Source organism: Mustela nigripes, chromosome 15, assembly GCF_022355385.1.
Source record: "Mustela nigripes isolate SB6536 chromosome 15, MUSNIG.SB6536, whole genome shotgun sequence".
Classification (NCBI taxonomy): Eukaryota; Metazoa; Chordata; class Mammalia; order Carnivora; family Mustelidae; genus Mustela; species Mustela nigripes.
This window is the reverse complement of record NC_081571.1, coordinates 51648465-51671035: the sequence shown is the minus strand read 5'-3', so window position 1 is coordinate 51671035 and position 22571 is coordinate 51648465. Positions and strand designations below refer to the sequence as shown.

Here is a 22571-nt window from a genome sequence, read left to right as displayed (position 1 = left end):
TAGGATTCCATTTCCAGGTGTAAGGACCTCATCAGTTTTCTTAGAGACTTAGGTAATTTATCTTCTCTAGGGGAAGGAGGGTGGTTAGCAAAGTATCAAAATAACGTCTCTTTAAAAACAAGTCAGAAAACAGACAGTGCCTCTTAGGGAATCCCTCTTAGGGATTGAGGGAAACAAACAGAATTATCATTTCTTACAGAAGCATCCCAGACAGACTTGATATGGAAAATACTTTTAATCCAATTTTACAAAGCAAATTTCTCTCTTTGCAATTTGCATAAAATTAGGCCAGGAACTGGCATGTCCTTCAACCTGGATCGGAAACAGAGAAAAAAATGTAGCCATACTTGCTTTTTGGCCCAAAGATCTATACAGGTCATTTTTGAGTGCTTATTCACCCCGGGTTAGGATGACGCCAAAGCAACACATTGGAAAGAGAAGGGTCAGCACCAACTTTTGCTCTCATAAAGAAAACTTTCCTTCCGTGATATCAAGAGTAGCCTCTACTGGCATTCACAGGTATACCATCTAAGATTTGTATTTCTCAAGTGTCCCCCAGAAGTCTGGTAGGTACTACAGATATTTTGCTCAGTTACAGGTTAGAGTCACAGGGACATGAGAGACTGAGCCTCCAAACTACAGGATTCTTCTCAGTGCTGCTTTCGTGCCTTTTGCTTGTGGCCCCACAGAGTAAGGCTTGTAAGCTCTTCGTGGGCAACGGTGTGTGTGGGGGGGGGGGCGTGTCAATTACCCACTGAACGAGAAAGAAAACCTCCATAATCTTTTTTTAATGGGATGTGGGGATATGCACAAGAAATCTGTACCTCCAGATGGAAATGCGTTCTAGGGTGTGAGGACAAGTGTGCATGTTCCTGCAGCCAAGAGAGAGAAATTCTTAAGAAGAGGCCGGAAGTGGCTATGAAAAGAAATCATGAGCAACCTTGAAAACTGTAAAGAGATTCAATGGCCTGTGGGCATAATTCATAGATGTGAGGATTTTTTATGGTCTTAGAACACGTCTTCAAGAATTCCAAGGGTCTACTGCCTGTCTCTGCGAGGACACATGAGACCACTATTACATATGAGGACATACTTTTAATTTTGCTGGTTTAAGAATATCCTAAAATGAGGCATGGAGAACACCTTCTTTGAAGAGGAAGAGGGGCAACAGCAACGTTAATTCTAAATGGGCCACAGGAGTTCTGTGTGCCACCTTTTTTTTGTTTCCTGCATGCCACGGCACCTAAGACAAGGGCCATGATTCAGTGGTCCTTAAAATTATTATAGCAGATGTCAGTCTATGTCTTGAAAGATTCCATTTTATCCAGTCTATGGACCAGAAAACACAGATAACGCAAAAAGACCAAGTGAAATTAGAAAAGTGAATTAAAAGGCCGTGGATTATTGCCTAAAATCATCTCTCCGCATTACACATGAAAATGAGTTTGGTGATTTCATTATTTACCATATGCACTCACCACAAAATCACTTTATTATTAAGTATTTAAAATCATCTCTGCTTAAAGTGGATTCACTTCTGAATAAATCAATCGGGCTGGTTAGCTTGGGTTTTGAGCAGTTGTAATGAATTGACAAAATGGAAAGGAACAGGAAATAGTGGCGTGGTCATATCTCAGAGGGTTCCTAGAGTTCAAGGCTCTTAGCTGACTCGGGAGAGTTGTATAAGGTTACCAAGCATAGTGTAAAAGCCCACTTATTAATGGAAAATTTTATGAACTCTTTAATCCCAAAGCCTTTTGTGCTCGAAGACGTGCTTCCAGTGAACACAAGACAATTGCAAATCTGTGTTCATTTTCTTTTTAGAAACAAGAAAAATAGTTTTAGTCATGATTCTTTAGAAAAATGAAACCCTCGTTGCTGTTGTGATAATCTCAACAAACATTCATTTTAAGCTGTATTTTAAATGATTGAATTCCTTACCGAAGTTTCCAGGCAGTAACTCATATTCTAGAGATGGTAAGTATGTTGAACTATTTAAAATATTTTCCTAAAAGGAAAGAAAAGCCTGTTAAATGTAATTTAGCTAAAAAGCGAATAAAATTTCATTTCCTATGTCATTCACTGGCTTATTCAGACCCAAAATATAATTATCTAGGACTTTCCTGAGTCGTAGAACTGTAATGATTGTAACTCCCCTCCCCACAATGTTAATATTAAAATATAAGCCAGAATGTGATTTTTAAAATAAAATGTGATCTAGGTGCTCTCATCATTATATTGCAGAATCTTTTGCCAACTGAGAACCACTGTGACCATTTCAGAGACCTGCATTTATTACCATCATCTTCATCAGCCAATGTTATATTTTACTGTGTATGAGAGTATAATGGATATGGCTTTCCTACTCAAGGAGTAGACAGAATCAGGCATATAAAATAAATATATGCTTAAGTATAATTCAAAATTATGCACAGGTACCATAAAAATATATAAAATACAAAGTATGGATTTTTTTGGAATCAAAAGATTGTGTTGCATTAGAATATGAAAGGGAGCTTCATGAAAGACGGTGCCCTTCAGCAGGAAGGGGAGATTTTGTTGACTAAAAGTGGATGGAAGGAAATAGCCAGATATAGCTGGATTAGGGAAGGAGCCTTGAGTGTAAGACTCCTCAGAGTTCCAAATGCAAAAAGAATTCAGGAATAGCTGGAGAGGACTGTTGAACCTTATTTGTTAGATGGTGGGAAAAATTCAAGGTTTTTAGATAAGGAATCTTTTGAGGAAAGCCCTGCATCCATTCACTTCCTGGAGAAATTCTCTATGAGACAAACGTACTTAGCAGTATCTTGAGAAAGTTCACGGAGAAGTAGTATAAAAGGGGTGGGAGGAGTTCCAGAAAAATCATGGGGTTAAAGCACTAGCAATAGTTGGTGAATCGTACTCATGTAAGGGGTACAAATAAAATGAGTGAATTCACCCATGAAATGAATGACTCTGGGTGACGAGGGAAATGATGGGTAAAATCAAGAGAAGAATTGGGTTTAGTCTGAAATGACTTTGGAACGTTCTGATGGACCGGGATGCCAGAAATAAGAGACTTGGAGTTGAGGGGAGCGATCAGAGCTGGGAACACGAATTTGGTATTCATTTCCTCTGAGACTGTAGAATTGTGGGATTGTGTGCCATTAATGAAAAGCTCACCATTAAAAAGAGGCAGAAGAGGGTAAGTAGTGGAAGCTTAAGGGGAAAAGGAAACTTTAGATGCATGCAGAAAGAGGAGATGAAAGGTAAAAGAGAGGAAGGGAAGGATGTTGGGGGAGGGGAGAGGGTTAGGGGATGAGGGGGGGAGGGTCCAACTCACCCAAGAAAATTAGTGTACAGTAGAGTCAGTAAATGTTTTCTCTAAAGGGCCACCAGAGATACAACAGATGAGTATGGTCAAATAAAACTTTATTTACAAAAACAGTGACAAGGCCCACAGGCCTTAATGTGCCCATCCCAAAACCAAGGGAGGAGAGAATTTTAAGAGACTGGAAGTGAAAATGAAGAGAGATAATCAGCAGTCTTGAAAGCTGTGGAGAGGTCCAGTAGCATTATAACTGAGATGCGGTACTTGCACTAGAGAATTATAAGAACATTATGAGGTTATTTTTTAATATAATGGGAGCAGAAGCCATTACCCTGTCAAGTGTGTGGGTGGGAATTGGGAAAAAATGAATAAATTGCCTATTATATCTACACAGTACCAACATCCCAGGATTTACATAATTGATTACATTTTTAAACCTGCATTTGGGATTATGTAGACAATCACAGTTGCCATTGTGCAAAGGCATACAGTTTCATTAGCAGTAGCAAAAGTAAAGAAAGTAAGAAACAGATTTTATTTTATTTTTTTTAAAGATTTTATTTATTTATTTGACAGAGATCACGAGTAGGCAGAGGCAGGGGGTGGTGGGGGTGGGGGGAGCAGGCTCCCCGCAGAGCAGAGAGCCCCATGTGGGGCTCAATCCCAGGACTCTGGGGTCATGACCTGAGCTGAAGGCAGAGGCTTTAACCCACTGAGCCACCCAGGCACCCCAAGAAACAGATTTTAGTTCTTCAGTAAGCAACGTGGGGCCCTGGAGAGCTGATTCTAATCTTGGAGTTCACCCTACTCTCAGTTAAATTTTTTTACTAATGAGTAAAATCAAAGAGCATGATAGGCTAGAAAAATCAGGCATCTATTTGAACAATTGATATTCTGAAAGCAAAGGAGGTCAGGAGAGGTATTGTACGACTATATTATGGAGAACCTACCTTGCAGGTCTTCAGGTGGTAACGCCCTGAGTTTTCATTGAATGCTGTATGTGCAGCCAGCATGAGGTGGCCAAAGAGAAAACAAGCTAGTGAGATTTTCAGAGAATATTAATGTCCCTGATGTTCCTCCCGCATGTCCCTCTAGCTGGATCTCTCCCCTCGTGCTTCAGACTCAGGAGCTGGGCTGATTCTTCTCAGATGGCTTCCCTTCCCCCTCTGAGCAAAAAGCTCAGAGTCTTCACGTGTACTGTGCACACCTTCCTCTGTCTGGCCTCATGCCCTCTGCTGTCCCGTTTTCAGTTCCAGAAACGGAACAGCCTCCTTGTGGTTCCTTGGGCACAGAACACCCTTTCCCACCTTGGGACTTCTTAGCCCTGTTGTCTGCTGTGCCCGGAAGGCACCCCCTCTCCAATCCGCCTCTGCCTCCCCCACGCCCCCGCCCCTCGCCGGCCTCCTCAGGTCCTCCCTCGGCTCTTATTTTCTCCACGAGCCCTTTCTGGCCACCCCGCTCCTGAACGGTCCACCTTCCTCTCAGCAGCCTCCAGCGCCCCCCTCCCCAGCCCCACTTCCCCACTCTTTTTTCCTCTGTGGCCCTCCTCATTATCTGACTGCGTCTATGTTTTTCTTATTTATCTTTGATCATCTGTCTCCCCCGACCCCCAGGCTGAAGGCACGAGTTTGTATCTGCCTTGTTCACGGCTCTCTCCACAGCACCCAGAAGAGTGCTTGATTCCTCATAGTTGTCCAGTAAATCTCTGTCGGCTGAATATATAAATGAATGTTTGGATCAAGAGGACTAGTGGTGTTGTATATCATCCAGTATATATTCTGCCTCGGTGATGGTGCTTCCAGTTTAGGTACATTTCAAACAAAAACTGCCTAATTTAAACAGCCCAGGGGATGGAAGGGATTTCGCAGCGGTGTCCTAGAAGGGATGGTGCGAGCGGCACTAAGTTTCCTGCCCAGATGCCACTGAACGGTGATGCGCTCCTCGGCGCCAGGCGGGCAGTAAGTGCTCTCAGTGTCTTATCTCATTTACCGCTCAAAACCCCCTACGGTGAGGAGGAACGGAGGGGGAGGGTGGGAGAACAATTGCCCAAGGTCAGGGGCTGCAAGGGACCCGGCCAGACGTCCTACCCATGTCTCTGAAGCCAGAGCTCTTTCTCTTAAACATGGCAGCTGTCGTTTTTAGAGCAATTCTTGCTGGAAGGTGATGGAAGATGACTCTTTTACTCTGTGATGCTAGGCATGTTCCCCTGCACATTCTCCCTGCCCCCCACCACCATATACTCCTTTTCCCTCTCCCTATACCGCACCATTCTCCCCCTGCTCTTCATGTCCAGAAGAAAGCAGCAGCAATCCTGGAAGCCAGGGTTTCTTTAACTGGGACCTGAGGAGAAAAGAAAGGCTGGTAGTACGCAGCCCCTGCCCATCAGCTGCCTCATGCCCTTCCGACCGTGGACACCCCCCACCCCGCCTGCCCCGATGGGTCAAGGTGAAAGGCATTGCACTAACTCTTCTGCGAGTCATTCTGGCTAGGATGTGGTAGTCTTAAAGCCTCCGTGTATGTTCATAGATCATTACACTGTTTGCATTTCCGATGGTGACCGATGAAAGGACTTCCTTTCCTTGAAGAAGAGCTGAATGGGCCAGTTTATGTAAGATAGAGCCTTTAATCTTTGGACAGTGCCCAGGCTGAGGTGGACACGGGTGCTGCTGTGTCTTGTGTCAGTCTGCTGATAGTGTGAGGGAAGGTAAAGTGAAAATGCCTGGTGAGTTGAAGAGAGGCAAACATACGAAATCTGGCTTTGAGTAGAAGAACCCCCCATATAAGCCTTCTTTCAGCTACGAGCTTGAGGAAAGGGGTAGAAAAGCTTTGTTCATCCAGGTAACAATACCAATGATGGCCTCTTCCAGGAGAAGCCTGACTGAGGCAGGACAAGGACCAAAGAAAGGTGCCTGTAAAGCCAAAATAACTGTCAATACATTTTGAATCTTTTGGATTGAGAAGTAAATAATAAAGAATATAATATGTGACTTTTAGTTTCCATATTTATATTGACGGCCCACTTAAATTTATGCTGCCTAAGGTCAGGTTGCCTCTTGGGAGGAGAATAGAGAGGAGTGAGACAGGCTGACCATAACTGTAGCAGTTTTCCACATCATTGCCTGAAATCTCCGAAAGGATCTGGGAGAGTGCATTGATTTTGTATTGCTGAGAATAAATCATCCCCAAATCTAGTAGATTGATACAGTAACTTTTTTTTTTTTTTTTTTTTTGCTTATCGTCCTGTGAGCCAAAAATTTGGTATGGGTTTAGCCAGGCAGCTCTTATGGTAGTCTCACTGTGGTCACTCACACAGCTGTAATCTTCTGGAAGTGAGAAGGTGACTGGTCATGCTCAAATGAGTCACTTACCTCAGTCGGGGTCGGCTGCCAGCAGAGCAACATGTATTTTAGGCTTCTTGGGTTCCTTCACATGGTGGCGAGGTTCTAGAAACAGTGAGCAATTGAGGGGAAACCCAGTATGCAAGTGCTTTTCAAGCTTTTGACTTTGTGTCATGTTGGCTGGTAGTCCACTGGCTACGTCGTCACGTAGCCTGGTCTGGAGTCATCCTGGGATGCAGCCACATGAGGGCATGGATGGGTAACTGGAGACATGATTCATTGTAGCGATCTTTGCAGGAACAGTTTATTGTATGTACATATTTGAAAATTAGAGTAGATATGTTCAACTGCAGGTGTTCTACCTTCACAGGGATTTTGTAACACACGAGAATGAAACTTACCAAGTATCATCATCCCCACCCTGGGGCCCAGCCCCCTCTCCCCACCCCCGCACCCCGCTCAGCAATGATCTGGGATACCCAAAGCTCTCTCATCCCTTTCTCATTCAAAAGGAACAAAATCTCAAATATAAATTCTTTCCAGATGCTTATACTTGATTTGCTGCTCTTCCTTAGGAAGTAGATGATGTTTTTAGTTCTGGTGCCTAGGTAATGTTTCCATTTTCTCTGAATGGGTGCCCCCAGAGAATCAGTTGCTTCTGAAACGACTGAGGAACTCAAAGACTAATGGAGGTTAACTAGGGGAGATGTTCCTATCCCACATTTAATAAAAATAGAGTAGAGTTATGCAAGTATGTAGATAAGCTAATCATCTGACCTAATCAGCAATGCAGATTTTAAAAAGCCTTTCTAATTACTTCCTCAGCTTGGCTGAAGGTATGGGTAAAAAGAGTTTCCCAGCATGCTGGTAGCAGATGTATTTCATAATATTTATCGAAAATATTGGAAAGAAATCCTCAATTATGATGATCCTGAAAAGTACATCAAAAAAGATATCATATTTAACATATTTTAAACTTTCATTAAGATATAAACATAACGTATTTTAGATCATCAACTCTCCCACCAGTTATTTGGAATCATTATTACAATTAGACTTCAGCTCTCAGAGCCAGATTGCTTATTGGTTAACTGCCTGTGTCTTCTCTGAGTTGTGTTACTTATCCATGAAAGCTCTAGTTCTCTTGGACAAAATGGGACCACCGCGATAGTCTCCGTTCTTTAGCTGTTTGTTAATCTGGTATCTTGGCAAAAGAGTCCTAGTGCATGATGTTTCAACAACTTTAAATGTTAAGTTGCTGACATTTACAGGCATATGTAACACCACACAATATGTGATTTGGAAGCCTAGATAGATCTGATACTCATTTTCTTGGCAGAATTTGAGTAGTCATGAATGACTGTCAAATAAATCATTCTACAATAGAGTTGCCCAAAAAGAAGCTATCTATGAATTCCTGGTTGAAATGCCTGTGTCATTCCTGTGTGCTGTGCTCTTGGAGGGATAGTTGTTCATCTTTACCTTCCATTCTGTGAGCTGCTTGGTATCTTTCCAGCACATTATGTTTCATATAACGTTGGCTTGAGTGAGTTGCCATTGCCCACAGTCAAAATAAATCTTAAATGAATTGGTGCGTTTAGTGCCTTTGGAGTGACTGAATGCTTCAGTAGTTCCCTGTTATCAGATGCTGTGGACCTGCTTACCGTCCTCTATAAAGCGCTTCTCCAACATCCGTCTTCTAGGGAATCTTCTTCAGAGATCAGATGGAAAATAAGCAGTGTTTTGTGCCAGACAAAGACAACATTCTAAAACTCTTAATGAATGTCCCTGCATGATTCTTGGCATTTGGGAAAGTGAATGCTGCGTTTTTGGAGAAGCGAATGCTGAGTCATAGGACAGTGACTGGTTTTATTTGAGGAAGGGCCAGAAAATATAGATAATCCAATATACGGTTTCCTTTATTGGCTAGTGACTTTGAAACTACAACATGTCATCAACTGTAAGTCTTAAGATGTGACACTCTTGTATGCCCAGACTGTTAAATCTCTACATCATAGCTTCTCAACTTGGGTGCTTTTGGCATTTCAGACTGGATAATTCTCTGTCATGGGGGACTGATTATCCTGTGTGTTGTGGTATGTCTAGCACCGTCTTTGACTCGTGCCCCCTGGATGCCAGGAGCATTTCCTTTCTGTGGAGTCACTACAGATTAGATTGTGACAAGTCAGACATTGCCAAATGTCTCCGGGGGGGAGGGGGGCAATTTTGTCCTCAGTTGAGGACCACTGCTTTAGATTATTTGAATGATTTTCTCTTTCAACTAACATTTATGAGGCACTTCTTTGTTAAAAAATACATTTTGGTATGTTTATATTTACAGACAGAATATATGTCAAGTATACTAAAGCAGTGGGTTCAACAGATGAAAGTTCCTTCCTGACCAAGTTTAGTTAGAAATATGTGGAAACTCTCTTGATTTTTCTCTTTGTATTTTATGTATTGGGTAGAATCACGAGAAATTGTCTTTTTGTGGGTTTAAAAAAAAGGTAAAATATCACCATTTCCCAGTGTTTCTACCTAATGTATAATTTATAATAATAAAGAAATGATTTGAGAAAAAAAAATTATAAGCATACCCAGATGTCATCGTAACCATGATTTTAAGTGTATTTTGCTTTCCTTTGCAAACAGTGGTGGTTTTAGAAATTTCTTGTAGGCAGGTTTGAAGAGCCAACAGTCTGGCTGCCGCTGGCTGAGGCTGAAGTCATATATTTTAATAATGTGATTGCGTAGCTTGTGCAATACTTTTAATTTAGAAGCTGTGCTTATTTTGTGCTTGAGGTGAGGGCTGATGGAAATCTTAGATGGCGGTGGATACTAAAACTGTTCACTGGGAGGAGGAAGTGGAAATGAAATCTAAATTTTAAAAATATGCATTCACATATTAAATGTTGATGGCAATCCTTTCATTTGAAAGGATCTGATTGTCTCAGTCCACAGGGGTCACAGACCATCGGGCTATTTCTTGCTTTGTTGGCAAGTTTACAGAGGGAGGAGAATTGTATCTGGAAATGCCTTTCTGAAAAATGAAATCGAAATGGAGATGAACACTTTCTAGCACATAAAACATAGCCACTGTCCTTTTTGTGTGCTCTAGATCTCTACTTAGAACAGTAATGAACTGTGAGACAGTATTCATTGAAGTATGAAAAATACCTAAAACTTGATGCTCGTCTTGTAAACCTTGTTCTTCCTTAAGCTTATTATGAGAGCTGCAGGTAGATAAAATCTCCTCTCCCTTGGCTCTCCACCTTCCAGGGAATGTGCTAACCAGTAGTGAAATGGCCAGAACTCTGGCAGCAGAAGCAAGAAAGAAGAGCCAGGGGGTTGCAGAGTAATTCAAGAGCTACCTAATCAGTTTCTGACCACTCAAGAGTTGGTAATGTTGTAGATTTTATAGTTCGTCTTCTGTAATCGTCCCCTGAAACTGGAGAGCCGACGGAGGTTCTGTAAATCAAATGAACAAGGAAAAAAAAAAAAAAAAGTCCGTAAATGCTCAGTGCATAAAATGCACCACTTTCATGGATTCCTGGGATTTCCAGAGAGTTCCCTGTGCGTGATAGGCATAGGTGAGAGATGGCGTGCTTGATGTTGGTCCAGGACGAGGTGAACTTTGTGCACACTAATTTTAATTCATTATATATGCCTTTTTTCCCCAGCACAAATGGACCCCCGAGGCCTATCTCCCAGACAGAGTAAAAGTGACAGTGACGATGATGACCTGCCAAATGTGACCTTAGATAGCGTTAATGAGACTGGATCTACGGCCCTTTCCATAGCCAGAGCAGTACAAGAGTAAGTACCACGTTCTCAGGATGAAATGAGACTCGCCGAGGTGTGCAGTGGGTAATGGAAGCAGCAGTACCTCCTGTTCCCGGGACTTGCCCCTCTCGCTCGCGACGGGCTCGCGCGTCGGCATCCTTCCGCCCTGGCTTACGTTCTCTGGGAGCAGGTTAGGCATGAAGTATTTTGCGTAGTTGAAAATCTGTGCGTCTATTAGAAATGAGGCGTCTGTGCATCTCTGCTAATACCTCCTACCTCTTCTCCTTAACTCTGAAAAAAACACATTGTTCTTTTTGAATGTCACCATCCAATTACTGCCCTCATTGTTACCATTCATTTACAACAGTCGGGAGAAATAAAATATGGCAAGTATGATGATCTTGTTTTGATAGGAGAGTGCAGAACAGCTTTTCTGAAATGTTAAATTTGGAAGTTGATATCTCACCACTTTGAAAAATCAGAATCGTGTGTGATTTTTGAAAAGATCTTTTCTCTCTCCTTATATCCGGACCATCGAGTTAGATTTCATCCTTGTTAATCAAAGATAGTTGCTTTTCCATCATTGTCGATTCGGAATCTAGAATCGAACCGGTGGCTAGTCCTTGTATATTTTTTCTCTGGAATAATTTTTAATAACATAATCTTACATAAGAGTAGGACTTATATCACCACTGCTGTTGCTAGCACGTGAGTTATCGGGTCACTGAAAATGATCTTAGTCACTTTCCATATTTTAATTCATTTTCCCAAATATTGACTAAGTTGTGACTCTGCTCTGTGCTTTAGTCTTTGAAATCTTTAAAACACACACACACACACACACACACACACACACACACGACTGACATTTTAGAATTTAAAGCATATGTGTGTGTGTAAAGTGAATATGTTTCTATGTTCCATGGGTCATACATAGTATATATTTATGTGATATATATCTGTGCACACATACAAATACATATGGTATGTTAAGGGAAATAGGATATAATGGATCTAAAATGAAATTTGGAGTCAGAAACATATGAATTCAAATTTACATTTAAGCTCTAATGGTTATGTGACTTTGGCAAGTTATTTAAGCACTCTGAGATGTTTCTTCATCTGTATAAGAAAATCAATATACTTACCTTGTAGCCTGGTATGAGGATGTAATATAGTAATAAGATATAAAAATCAAGTCACAGAATTTTGGTACATAGAAGGCTTCAATTGACTATGGACTTAGTATTATAATTATTTATATAATAGTGTGTAGTATATGACAACTAGGAAATTAATGTGTAGAAAATGTTGTTATTCTAATTGTACAAATGAAAACACTCAGAATCAGAGAAGTTAAATGACTCCTCCAAAGTCCTATAATAAGTAGTAGTAAGACAAAAGTTTGGACTTCTGACTCCCAAAACAGAGCTTTTCCTAACAGTACCTGTCATGTTTGTTTCCAGTAATATTCTTGTACTTCACCACCTATAAAAAGCATTGTTTCACTCAAATAACTGGTTATAGTCACTTAGTTTCTCCAAAGCAAATGTTCATTTGCCAGGATAGGCATGGAATCAAAGGGGTTGCTGAAATCATGTTTGAAATGATGGCAGTCTGAGTCACCTCATTGCTCATTCAGTGATCAATACAGTTTAATATGGTTTTGTGTGACCTAAATCTTAAGATCCATCTTTAAAATTAGACTAAATGATGACAGGCTTCAATCCTAAAATGAATAGTACATTTCAAAGACATTTTAGTCATATTATTTTCCTATATCATTATAATACATGTATAATTTCTGTGTGTGTGTGTGTGTCTGTATGTGTATGTGTGTGCGTGTGTGTGTGTGTGTTTACAGAGGTGGGTGTGCTTTTGTTAATTCAGACTTTAAAGTTGGGAACTATAATTATGAAAATCTAAATTATGTTTACTTTATTGGGGACTCGGCATATAATGACATTAACTTTTTAAACATAACTATTTTTTTTTTTGCTTTTAATATTATGTGCTTATAATATGTAGTGTATTTTAATGTGAAATGTTTAATAGCAGCCTCAAGAACTGGAACCTCATTTTCAGCCTAACCTCTCAGGCTTGCTTTGTGAAAACATTTTCAAGGCACAGTAGCTTGTATAACTGCATATGCCTGCCTTTATTACTGTTTCAAAAGTTGCCTGTGTATCTAGGGAAATGCCAAATTCATTATTCATGTAAGTGTTTTCATTAAACGATTAGTAAAGAATACTGAGCCGTCACCTGGGAAGCCCAAGAACGCCAGGACCCATCAATAGTTAATTAAGTCTCATTCAAGACGCAGTGTGTATATGTAAACACCAGGAAGTGAGAAGATAGTGTTAGATGAAGCAAAAAGAATGCTCTGCCGAGACCTCTTAAATATGGGTGTATTTCAAAACTTAAAGTAATACACTGAGGAAAATTTTATTCTGGGACAAATAAATATATAATCCTTGTTAGACACATTTAAAAAAAAAAAATCTCTACTTAGGTTTACCCGAAGTTAACTTTCAATGTATGTCTTTCTGCTTCTCTCTTAGTTTCTCCTTGATTCTTTAATGCATATTGCTGTTGGTGATTTTCTGTTTTCGCTTTTCCTGTTTGCCTTTGGAACTTGATGCCTTCTGTTAACTCAGAAGCTATCAAACAAAAATTCCAGTGTACTAGGGTCAATAAAATAATACATTAATAATAGTGTAAAACATCAGCTTGGCATATACGAGATGAAAGGATTTCAAAAAAGACACCTGTTGACCTCTTCCCTGTACTTGCAAAACTTTCTTGAGAGAGTTAGATTCAGAAGTCTATCTACAGATAGAGAGGCAATGGCATCAAAGGGTTATGTTTATTAGAGGTAGCATACTTTCAAAGCCTTGGGCAACCAGGACACAGTTGGCTTTCCCATCAAAGGGAAAAGGAATCATGGTTTAGGAAGTGTTCCAAGGTGGGCCTCTTATTCATTGGCCACCAGTGAAGTGTTAATCAAGGAGGAGAAGAAGATGAGGAAGGAGGATATTAGGGAAGATTGACACTAGAAATGGATGAAACTGCCTTGTCCTTGACCTGTCCTTACAACAAGATGCTGACCCGCAGGGTAGATGTTCTTGTCTTCTTTCCCATTCAGGTGCAGAGTCTTGTCCATAACCACTGTAGTTTGAGTTTTTAATTAAGTGACTTACATTATTGACATTAGTATATCAACATAGCATAAACCTTAATATATAAATATATATAATATATATTTTTCTAAATGACTGTTACTGTGCATTTTACTGTTTTTGTTTTATTTGTTATTTTTTTTTAAGATTTATTTTTTCTGGGTGGGGGAGGGATACAGGGAGAGAGGGCAAGGGCTGAGCATAGACTTGCCACAGGGGCTGGATCTCAGCACCCTGAGATCGTGACCTGAGACAAAATCATGAGTTGGGCGCTTAACTGATTGTGTCAGCCAGGCGCCCTTGCGTTTTACTTGGTTTTTTTTTGTTTTTTGTTTTTTGTTTTTAGTGAACTTTTAATTCTTTAGTTTAAGAAGTGTTTCCTTTGATTTGAAACGCAGAAGTTGTTAGGCAAAATGGCATCCTCCCCGCCAGATACTAGATATTTCTGTCTTTAAATAAAAAGGAACATCACTTGGTACTAGAGCAGCAACCTGAGGTCACTTTGATGTATTTAGATTTATATAGTGAGGTTCCTGAACTATGCTTGGACTAATCATTTCAGCCATTTTCATTAATTTGCTTGATTATTGTTTATCAGCTTGGGATCCGTGAATTCAAAGACAATGGAAAAAGCCACAGACAGGCCCACACACAGTCTCTGCCCTTTTCTTGTTTTGACTGTACAGATACTGTCCAAGTCAGAAACCGTGTGTTCAATAATTCTGACAAAGCCAAATTCCAGCAATTCATAGAACATCTGTTTTGTTTTGGTCTGTTTTTTTTTTCCCCCCGATGGTAAAATAGGGTCGTTACCCTTAACAACTTGACAAACATAATTATGAAATAAGTGTTTGGAAAAAGAGAAGTACAGGCGCATGATGAGAGCAAATTATTGTAATTAACTCTCGCCCCAGGCAAAACAATGATATTTTTTAAAATAGGTACAGTTTGGCTGTGTTACCCAGACCCTCTAATTTCAGTCTCCCTTTTTAATTCTTTCTCTCTAATTCCAAATATTCATACTCCTCGTTGGTTAACAGGAGTAGAATAATCAACTTCATACAAACCAAAGTGTAAGTGAATGAGAATATCTCCTGAGAGAAATTTCAATATAACCAGGAAAAAACCTTAACCTAGAAGAATAGGGACCAAGACACAGGCATGCCCTGTTTTCCTAAGTTCCCGTTATGCCACTCTGCTTTTATGAAAGACCTGTTAGCACCTGTTTTTGCTAACTGAAAGAAAGTGAAAGAGGATTTTCATCTTTACGAAAAAGATGAACAGCAAAAATAGTGTTCAGTGTGGGGTTTTGTTGTTGTTGTTTGTTGTTGTTGTTGTTGTTAGTTTGTTTGTTTTTTTGTTTGTTTTTGCAGTAAGCCCTTAGAGAAGCAACGAGGCATACTCTAACCAGAGAGAACAGCCCCACCAGACTCCCTCTGGGAGCCACACCCAGCATCTCAGCACCAGAGCTTTGAGCTGTGTCTGTGAGCAGCCATGGTTTATCTCCACTTACCGTGTGCCTCCTTCAGCAAGATGGGTTCTTAAGGTGTCACAGAGGCCTTAGCGAGGGGGTCTGAGAGTCTGGGAATGCTCCAGAACTCTTCCAATTAAGTTAATGGTCATTGCCTCTTCGCTCTACGCCATTTTGGCTTACAAAATGTTTCATAGGAACGTTCTCCTTTTGAGTATTAGGGGAATCCTGTATTAGTACTTTCAGTAAGAGCAAGAGTGGAGGAGGAGGGAAGCGTTTGAAGATGTAGAGGAAATATACCTGTGTTACTCAGTGTCAGTCCTTAGAGAATTGGTGCATGCGTGTTCCTGTTTAACTCCCACCACAGCTGAGGAGCCTACCCTCTCTGATCTTTATTATAACTCTCAGAGGAAAGAAAAGCAAAAAATGTGTAGCATTAGTAACTTTGTGCTTTGGCTACCTTCCCTGATACTTGCTACTTAATAAAAGGATATTCCTTTTAAATGGTTCATTGTCAAGTACATTTAAGCTAATCAAAACACTTCACTGTCCTCCTCTCCCTGTTTTTATTACAGTTGACCCTTGAACACAGAGTTGAATTATGAAGATCCACTTACACGTGGACTTTTTTTGGTAAATACAGTAGAATACTGGAAATGTGTTTTCTCTTCCTTATGATTTTTCGTAATATTTTCTTTGCTAGCATACTTCATTGCAAGGATATAGTATGTCATACATATGCAAAATGTGTATTAATTGACTGATTATGTTACTGATAAGGCTTCCAGTCAACAGCAGGCTATTAGTAGCTAAGCGTAGAGGTAGTCAGAAGTTACCTGTGGATTTTTGACTGCAGAGGGGGGTCAGCATCCCAACCCCAGTTGTTCAAGGGCCAACTTGGTATTGCTTGTGTGAAGGTCCCTTCTCCCAAAAAACTGCTTGAATTTCTGGAAATGAAGAGTATTATGATCTTTAGCACATTTTCACTTGAATGATTTTTAAAAGAACAGGTATGGTAGAAAGTTAGATATCCTATTGTTATTTCAAACTTTGTTGCTAGTTCAGACATCATAGTTCTTAATTTTAGAAAAGTGCATTTAATGATAAAAGGTCAGAAATCGTGAGTGTTATTTTTTTGGTTTTATTTTCATTTTTCTTGGTCTGAACTTCTTGAACACACCCACTCCTCTTTCTCTTAATGTCCTCCTGTATGATTGTGTTAATGTCTTTTAAATTACAGTAGAGATCGGTACAAGAAATGAGGAAGAAAAGTGAAAACCAAGCAATTGTAACTGACAGCCTACTTTTCGGCAGATACTATGAAAACTCGTGTAGTTCTCATTTAATTTGCCCTGTGATCCTGTTTTTATCATGCAAATAAAGAAATGGAAACCCAGAGAGGTTTACTCTATCCCCAGAGGTCCTACAGCTGATAATTTGCAGAGCTCATATTTGTTTCCAAGTTTGTCTGACTATAAACCCATATTCCTTTATGAAGACAGCTACTGTCTTTATGTTGTGGCTTTAATATCTCGAAACTGCCAACTATCTAAAGCCAAGTTCTTTGAACTTCAAATCCCAGCAAGTACACATTTTTATGAAATAATTTCAGACTGTTTCATCTTTAAACTCATTGTTACTTTAAATATAATCTGATATGGAGAAAATAATTCTATCCTGTACCCTCTCAGAATTTTCTTTTCAAAAAGTTATTCCACTTCTATAAATCACACATTATATGGAAGTGTGAGGAAATAAAATATGAACATATTAGTGTTTTTCATTATAAACTTCACTGGTACTATTTTATTTAAAGAAATTGCTGGGGAAAACGTGGTTTCAAGTGTGTTTTAATATACACATACATGCTGACATTCCCAAAACCAAAAAATGAACATCCCTTATAGAATTGCTTTTTCCCAATCTATAAAAGGAAAGGTTTGTCCAAGGGTTAACATCGTCCTGGGTCATCTTATTTTGCACCCTTCGACTGAAAGATTTGAGAGGACTTGGATCATGTGCCTCTCCTCATCTGCTGATTAGAATGAACCCAACTGAGCTGATAGTGCTTGGAGAAAAAGCCAGAGAGCACGACCTGTCAAAGGACTTATGTTTTTCTTCTCAAATCTTTCCTGGATTCTTATCTCCTTAAGAGAAGCTATAGGTCATTTAATAAGCCTAACATGTTTGGGACCCTTTCAGGTCCCCCCACTTCCTTTCCTACCAAAGAAACAGTGATGATTCCCCTCAGTAGTTGGAATTCTAAATCTATCATGGCTGACACGGGCTCTACTGATGGGTAAATCTGAGAGGTGCCCATTCCCTTGCCAGGGGAGATAAATGTTTTGGGGTTGCTATTCTTTTGAAAGAGCTCAGAAAGAGCTGCTGATTTTCCGTGAATGAACACAGATAAAGTCCAACATGTATGCTTAGCCTGCCTCTCAGCCCATCAGTCTCCCAGGCCTGAAAAAAAAAAATTAAAATAGCGATCACTGAATATCTTAGTCCCTTGAGTGTTTAATACCAAAATGGAGCCCTTCGCACCCACACACAGTCCCATATATCTGCCTTTGGTGGGACACTCTTTGTCCCTCCTTAAATTAAGAAAAGTGGGGTGAGCTTTGGCCAATAACTTGATATTTGAATTGTTTCATGAAGTACCGGATTTTTTTTTTTTTAAGATTTTATTTATTTGACCGACAGAGATCACAAGTAGGCAGAGAGGCAGGCAGAGAGAAGAGAGAGCAGAGAGCCCGATGCGGGACTCGATCCCAGCACCCTGGGATCATGACCTGAGCCAAAGGCAGAGGCTTTAACCCCCTGAGCCACCCAGGCACCCATGAAGTACCAGATTAAGTGACCCGTTCATTTGGTGCATGGTTAATTACTTTATTCAACCCTGTGTTACATGCTGAGGTTAGGATGAATGGTTCATAGTACCTTAGCACAGGGAGCTCAGCATCGAAATGTAAGAGGTGAAGCGAAGCACGATATGATAAAAGCATAGGAAGGGCTGCCTGAGAAAACAGAGGGGTACACATAACTCAGACTGGAATAGGTAAGGCCATCGATGTGCAGTAGGGGTGCAGCCGTTTCTGATGACTGGTGCAGAGGTGAGTGTAGCAGGGAGATGGGGAGGTGACTTCGGACCTGATCAGGAAGGGGGAAATGTATTCTGTCGACAATAGGGAGATGTGGATTTGTCAGCACATCGGTCTCAAGGAAGCTGCACGTGGTTGTGCAGGTGGAACACCGTGTGTCCCAACCGGTCCTATTTACATCGTTGTGGATGTGAATAGTCTGCCTGAATGTCCGCGGTTTCCATGGTTAGACCCAGGAGCCCGTGGCGTACAGGTATGTAAGAAGTGGTGGCGATGGGAGGAGACAGATGAGAAGCACGTATCTCTGAGGAAGGTAAGTGCGACGGAGGTCGTGCGGGGGAGGTCGGGGAAGCCAGATAAGGGCGTTAGGCTGTGTGGATGTGGAAGAGAGGGTTCACTGTTTCCTTAAGATGTTCCAGAAAGAAATCTCTAATAAGACTGTGTTTTTTGAAAGACCTGAAGAAGGTCAGGGCACAAAGAGATCTAAAGGGAGAACTTTCAAGGGAATAACAAGTGCAGAGACTCTAAGACAGGAATATTCTGGAATGAGTAAACAAACTGACCAACTGGAGGACATTAGTTAAAATTCCTTGATCTTGGGGCACCTGGGTGGCTCAGTGGGTTAAGCCTCTGCCTTCGGCTCAGGTCATGATCTCAGGGTCCTGGGATTGAGCCCCACATGGGGCTCTCTGCTCAGCGGGGAGTCTGCTTCCCCTTCTCTCTCTGCCTGCTGCTCTACCTACTTCTGATCTCTCTCTGTCAAATAAATAAGATCTTTAAAAAACAAAAAAAATTCCTTGATCTTACAGAAGAAACTGAGCTCCGTAGATACCGACGAATTCTTCCAGCATTCCGTCCCTAGGGAGAGGGGCTCAGGACTGAATATTTTTATCCCTTCATACTTTTCCCTCTAGGCTGTGATAAAAATTCCCTTTTTCTAAGGCAATCTGCAGTTATTCAACCAAAACAAGAATCAAAAAGCCACCCCCCCCAAAAAAATGCAAAACCAATTTCCCTTTCAAAATATTTGTTTACTTTGTACTTCTTTCTGACTTGGGTACTCGAAACCTAGTTTCATATCCCCCTGCCCCCCACGATGATTCAAAAATATCCATTATCCCAGCAAGTTTTAAAAAATATATTATTATTGTACTTTCTGTAGCCATTAAGAACTTTTTCCCTAAAAATGATATAGCTATTCTTTCAAGTAAAAGCTTATCCTCAAAAATTTTTGTGTACAAATCTTTTTGATCATTAAAAAAATAAAATGAAATAAAAAAGAACATATCATATATGAAAGCCACTACCCAGGTATTACTATCTTCTGGGTACTATAGATATAAACAGATTAATTTTAGCCTTTCTAACCACTTGGAAATTATTGGGTTAACTATATGTTGATTTTTTTTTTTTTAACTGTCATGCCTCATTTTAATGTGAATGTACTATTTCTTGGTGATCAATTTAAAAATAGAAATCAGGCTTTTTAAGACCAAACTTTTTGTTTTATTTTTATTTTAAGGGGATTCCAAAGTTACATCATGGATAGAATTGATGAGCCACTTCTACTTGACGGTGGCTACACATTTTTGCTACTTTGATATTTATATATTTTTTAGTATTAGTAATTTCTGAGATGATTCATAATTTGAAATATGTTGACATTTCATGTGGTCATACAGTATATGTATACTCCAAACTGATTGCAAGTATTAATATGCTTTTAATTGTTGACATACTTCTCTATGTGAGATCTTTATATAGCTTTTTTTTTTTTTTGGCTATATGTTCTACCTATAATCACATTGCAAATTTATGTACACCATTTATATTTCTCATATATATTCCTAATGGGTGTAACTTGTGAGTATAGATAGTCATTTCTCATGCATTTTTGATGTGTGTTGACATAAATACTCAGTGATAATGTTGAAATATTAATAAGTTTCGCTACAAGTTCCCAGAACTATTCATCACTATTTCATTTATTAATGTAGTCAGAGAGAGTACACATGATAGAAAACCATACTGTAATATATTTGAAATTAACTCAATTCACCAGGATATAATCTCTTCTATTTTCAGTCAAATGCTCTAGACACTCTCTTTTCTTATTACTCTTTATGAGTTATAGCCATTGTACCATAATTTTCCTTTACTTTATAGCACTTTCCCACACACTTGAATCTCATTGAATACATTCACTTACATGCATCAAAGGAAAGTAAAAAATTGAAGGATTCGTTTTCAAGGAGAACCTGCTGCTACACAGAAAAATCTAGTACAGATAGAAAAAGATAGCTTGGATAAGAGTGAATCTTACCAGGTTGACGTTTTACCATGATATTTTGCCATCCACTTACATAATTGCATAGTTGAGGGTCACCATCCAGCGGAGATGTAAGACATCAAGCATCATGGCTCATCTTAGAAAGTAAACCCCAAACCATGTGTGCTTAGTAATGGTAGAAATGCCAGCAAATATTCCTGATTGATTTTCTGAAAAATTACTAGTGTGCAGGAAAGAATTCCACACTTAATTTAGAAGTAATGGGCGCCTCGGTGGCTCAGTGGGTTAAAGCCTCTGCCTTCTGCTCAGGTCATGATCTCAGGGTCCTGGGATCGAGCCCCGCATCAGGCTCTCTGCTCAGTAGGGAGCCTGCTTCCCCTGCTCTCTCTCTCTTTGCCTGCCTCTCTGCCTACTTGTGATCTCCATCAAATAAATAAATAAAATCTTTAAAAAGAGAGAGAGAAGTAATTACATATTCTTAGCTAAATGAATCATTTTACCAATGTAATTTTTAACATTAGACCGACTCAAATACTACTTCTCGATAGAATTCTGGATCTTGAATAAAATTCTTTCTGTGAATCTGTTTATGTCCCTAACCTACCCATCTACCCACCTCCATTTCATTCCGGTTACTTTTGGCTGTAAATAACAATAAGCCTTACTAGAGCACTTGAACATGGGAGTCTTTTTTCCAGTAAACAGGAAGTCTAGGATAAACAGGACAGGCCGGTGGAGGTGTGCAGAATGTCCTGAAGGTGTCTTCTCTCTTCCAGTCTTGCTGCTCTTCCCTTGTGGTTTCCTTCCTACCGGTTGCACGGATTGGCTCCATCTTCAGGCACCCTGTCCTTATTCCAATCACAAGGGGAGAAGTGAGACTACAAGCCAAGTACCAGAGGAGCATACCAGCCAACTGTGGCACTTTTTTAAAAAAAGATTTTCTTTATTTGAGAGAACGGGCAAGTGAGAGGGAACGCGAAGTAGGGAGGGAAAAGGCAGAGGGAGAGGGAGAAGCAGGCTCCCCACTGAGCAGGGAGCCCCAGGGCTCAATCCCAGGACCCTGGCATCAGGACCTGAGCCGAAGCCACCCAAGTCTCCTTACTCTGTCTCTTTTCAAAAGTTGTCCCAGGAGCCCCACCCTGTGACTTCTGCCTGCCTCTCATTGACCAAACCTGGTTTGCCTGTTCCCAATTATTGGAATATGGCTAAGGGGAAAGAAAACTATGGTGAGGACGGAGTTTAGTAAACCAGCATCGTCTGCCACCAAACTTAAAGTTTACTCCTTAAGAAAAATGTGGTACCACCCCAAACCCAATGTCAAGGTGTTTGGGTTTTTTTTTTTTTTTTCCCTTTAAAAAAAAAAAAAAAATCAGTCACCTGTTGCCACTCTAATGCTGTACAGACAGCCACTCCAGAACCCTGTGGTCTACTACTGTAGTGATTGACTTTTCTTCGATGCATCAGCTTGTTGTTTGGGGCAGGTCTACAGGTTGTTGGAGCAGCACTAGTCATTGTCTCTCATTTTTCCAAACCCAACAGACGACTTGTCATGTGTTTCTCATGGCGGTGGCTAGAGTGTAAGAAGGCAACCCAATTGTACAAACACATTTTAAGCCACTGCCTATGGCACTCATCTGTCAACATCCCATGGCCAGACCAAGGCCACATGGCCTACCCTAGCATCGGTGTGGGAGGAACCATATTTCTCCCTGGAGATGGGAAGCTTTAGGAGAGTGTTGACTTATGTACTAATATTTTAGAAAAGAATACGTACTAATATTTTAGAAAAGAAAGGCTGTTGTTTCTAGAAGCTATTAAAATTAGCTAATACACCTGTATTAAAAATCTAATTTACTAAGTTTTGGTAAATTTTAGTCATGTTTTCTGATAAAATTTCCAGGTGGTTCTGGTAGGTCTTGTAAATTCTTCCCCATAGATTCACTTAATGATGTATTTTTTAAAAATCAGTAATAACAAGTATATTTATTATGTCTTTGTATCTAAATTTCATATGGTAAATTCTTATCTCCAGGGTTTATACTCTCAGAAGTGTTCCATTTTGCTAAGTATAATAGAAGGTATTACTAAAATGTAGTGCT

The 22571-nt window shown here is 40.1% G+C and overlaps 1 protein-coding gene across 3 annotated transcripts in view; it reads left to right on the top strand.

The window, feature by feature from the left end:
- Positions 1–22571, top strand: part of KLF12 (KLF transcription factor 12) — a 429124-nt gene that overhangs the window by 313146 nt on the left and 93407 nt on the right. For all 3 annotated transcript variants that reach the window (XM_059378144.1, XM_059378145.1, XM_059378146.1), the window contains one exon: positions 10329–10464. In XM_059378144.1, coding sequence (XP_059234127.1) covers positions 10329–10464 — 136 coding nt within the window. The remainder of the gene's footprint in view (positions 1–10328; positions 10465–22571) is intronic.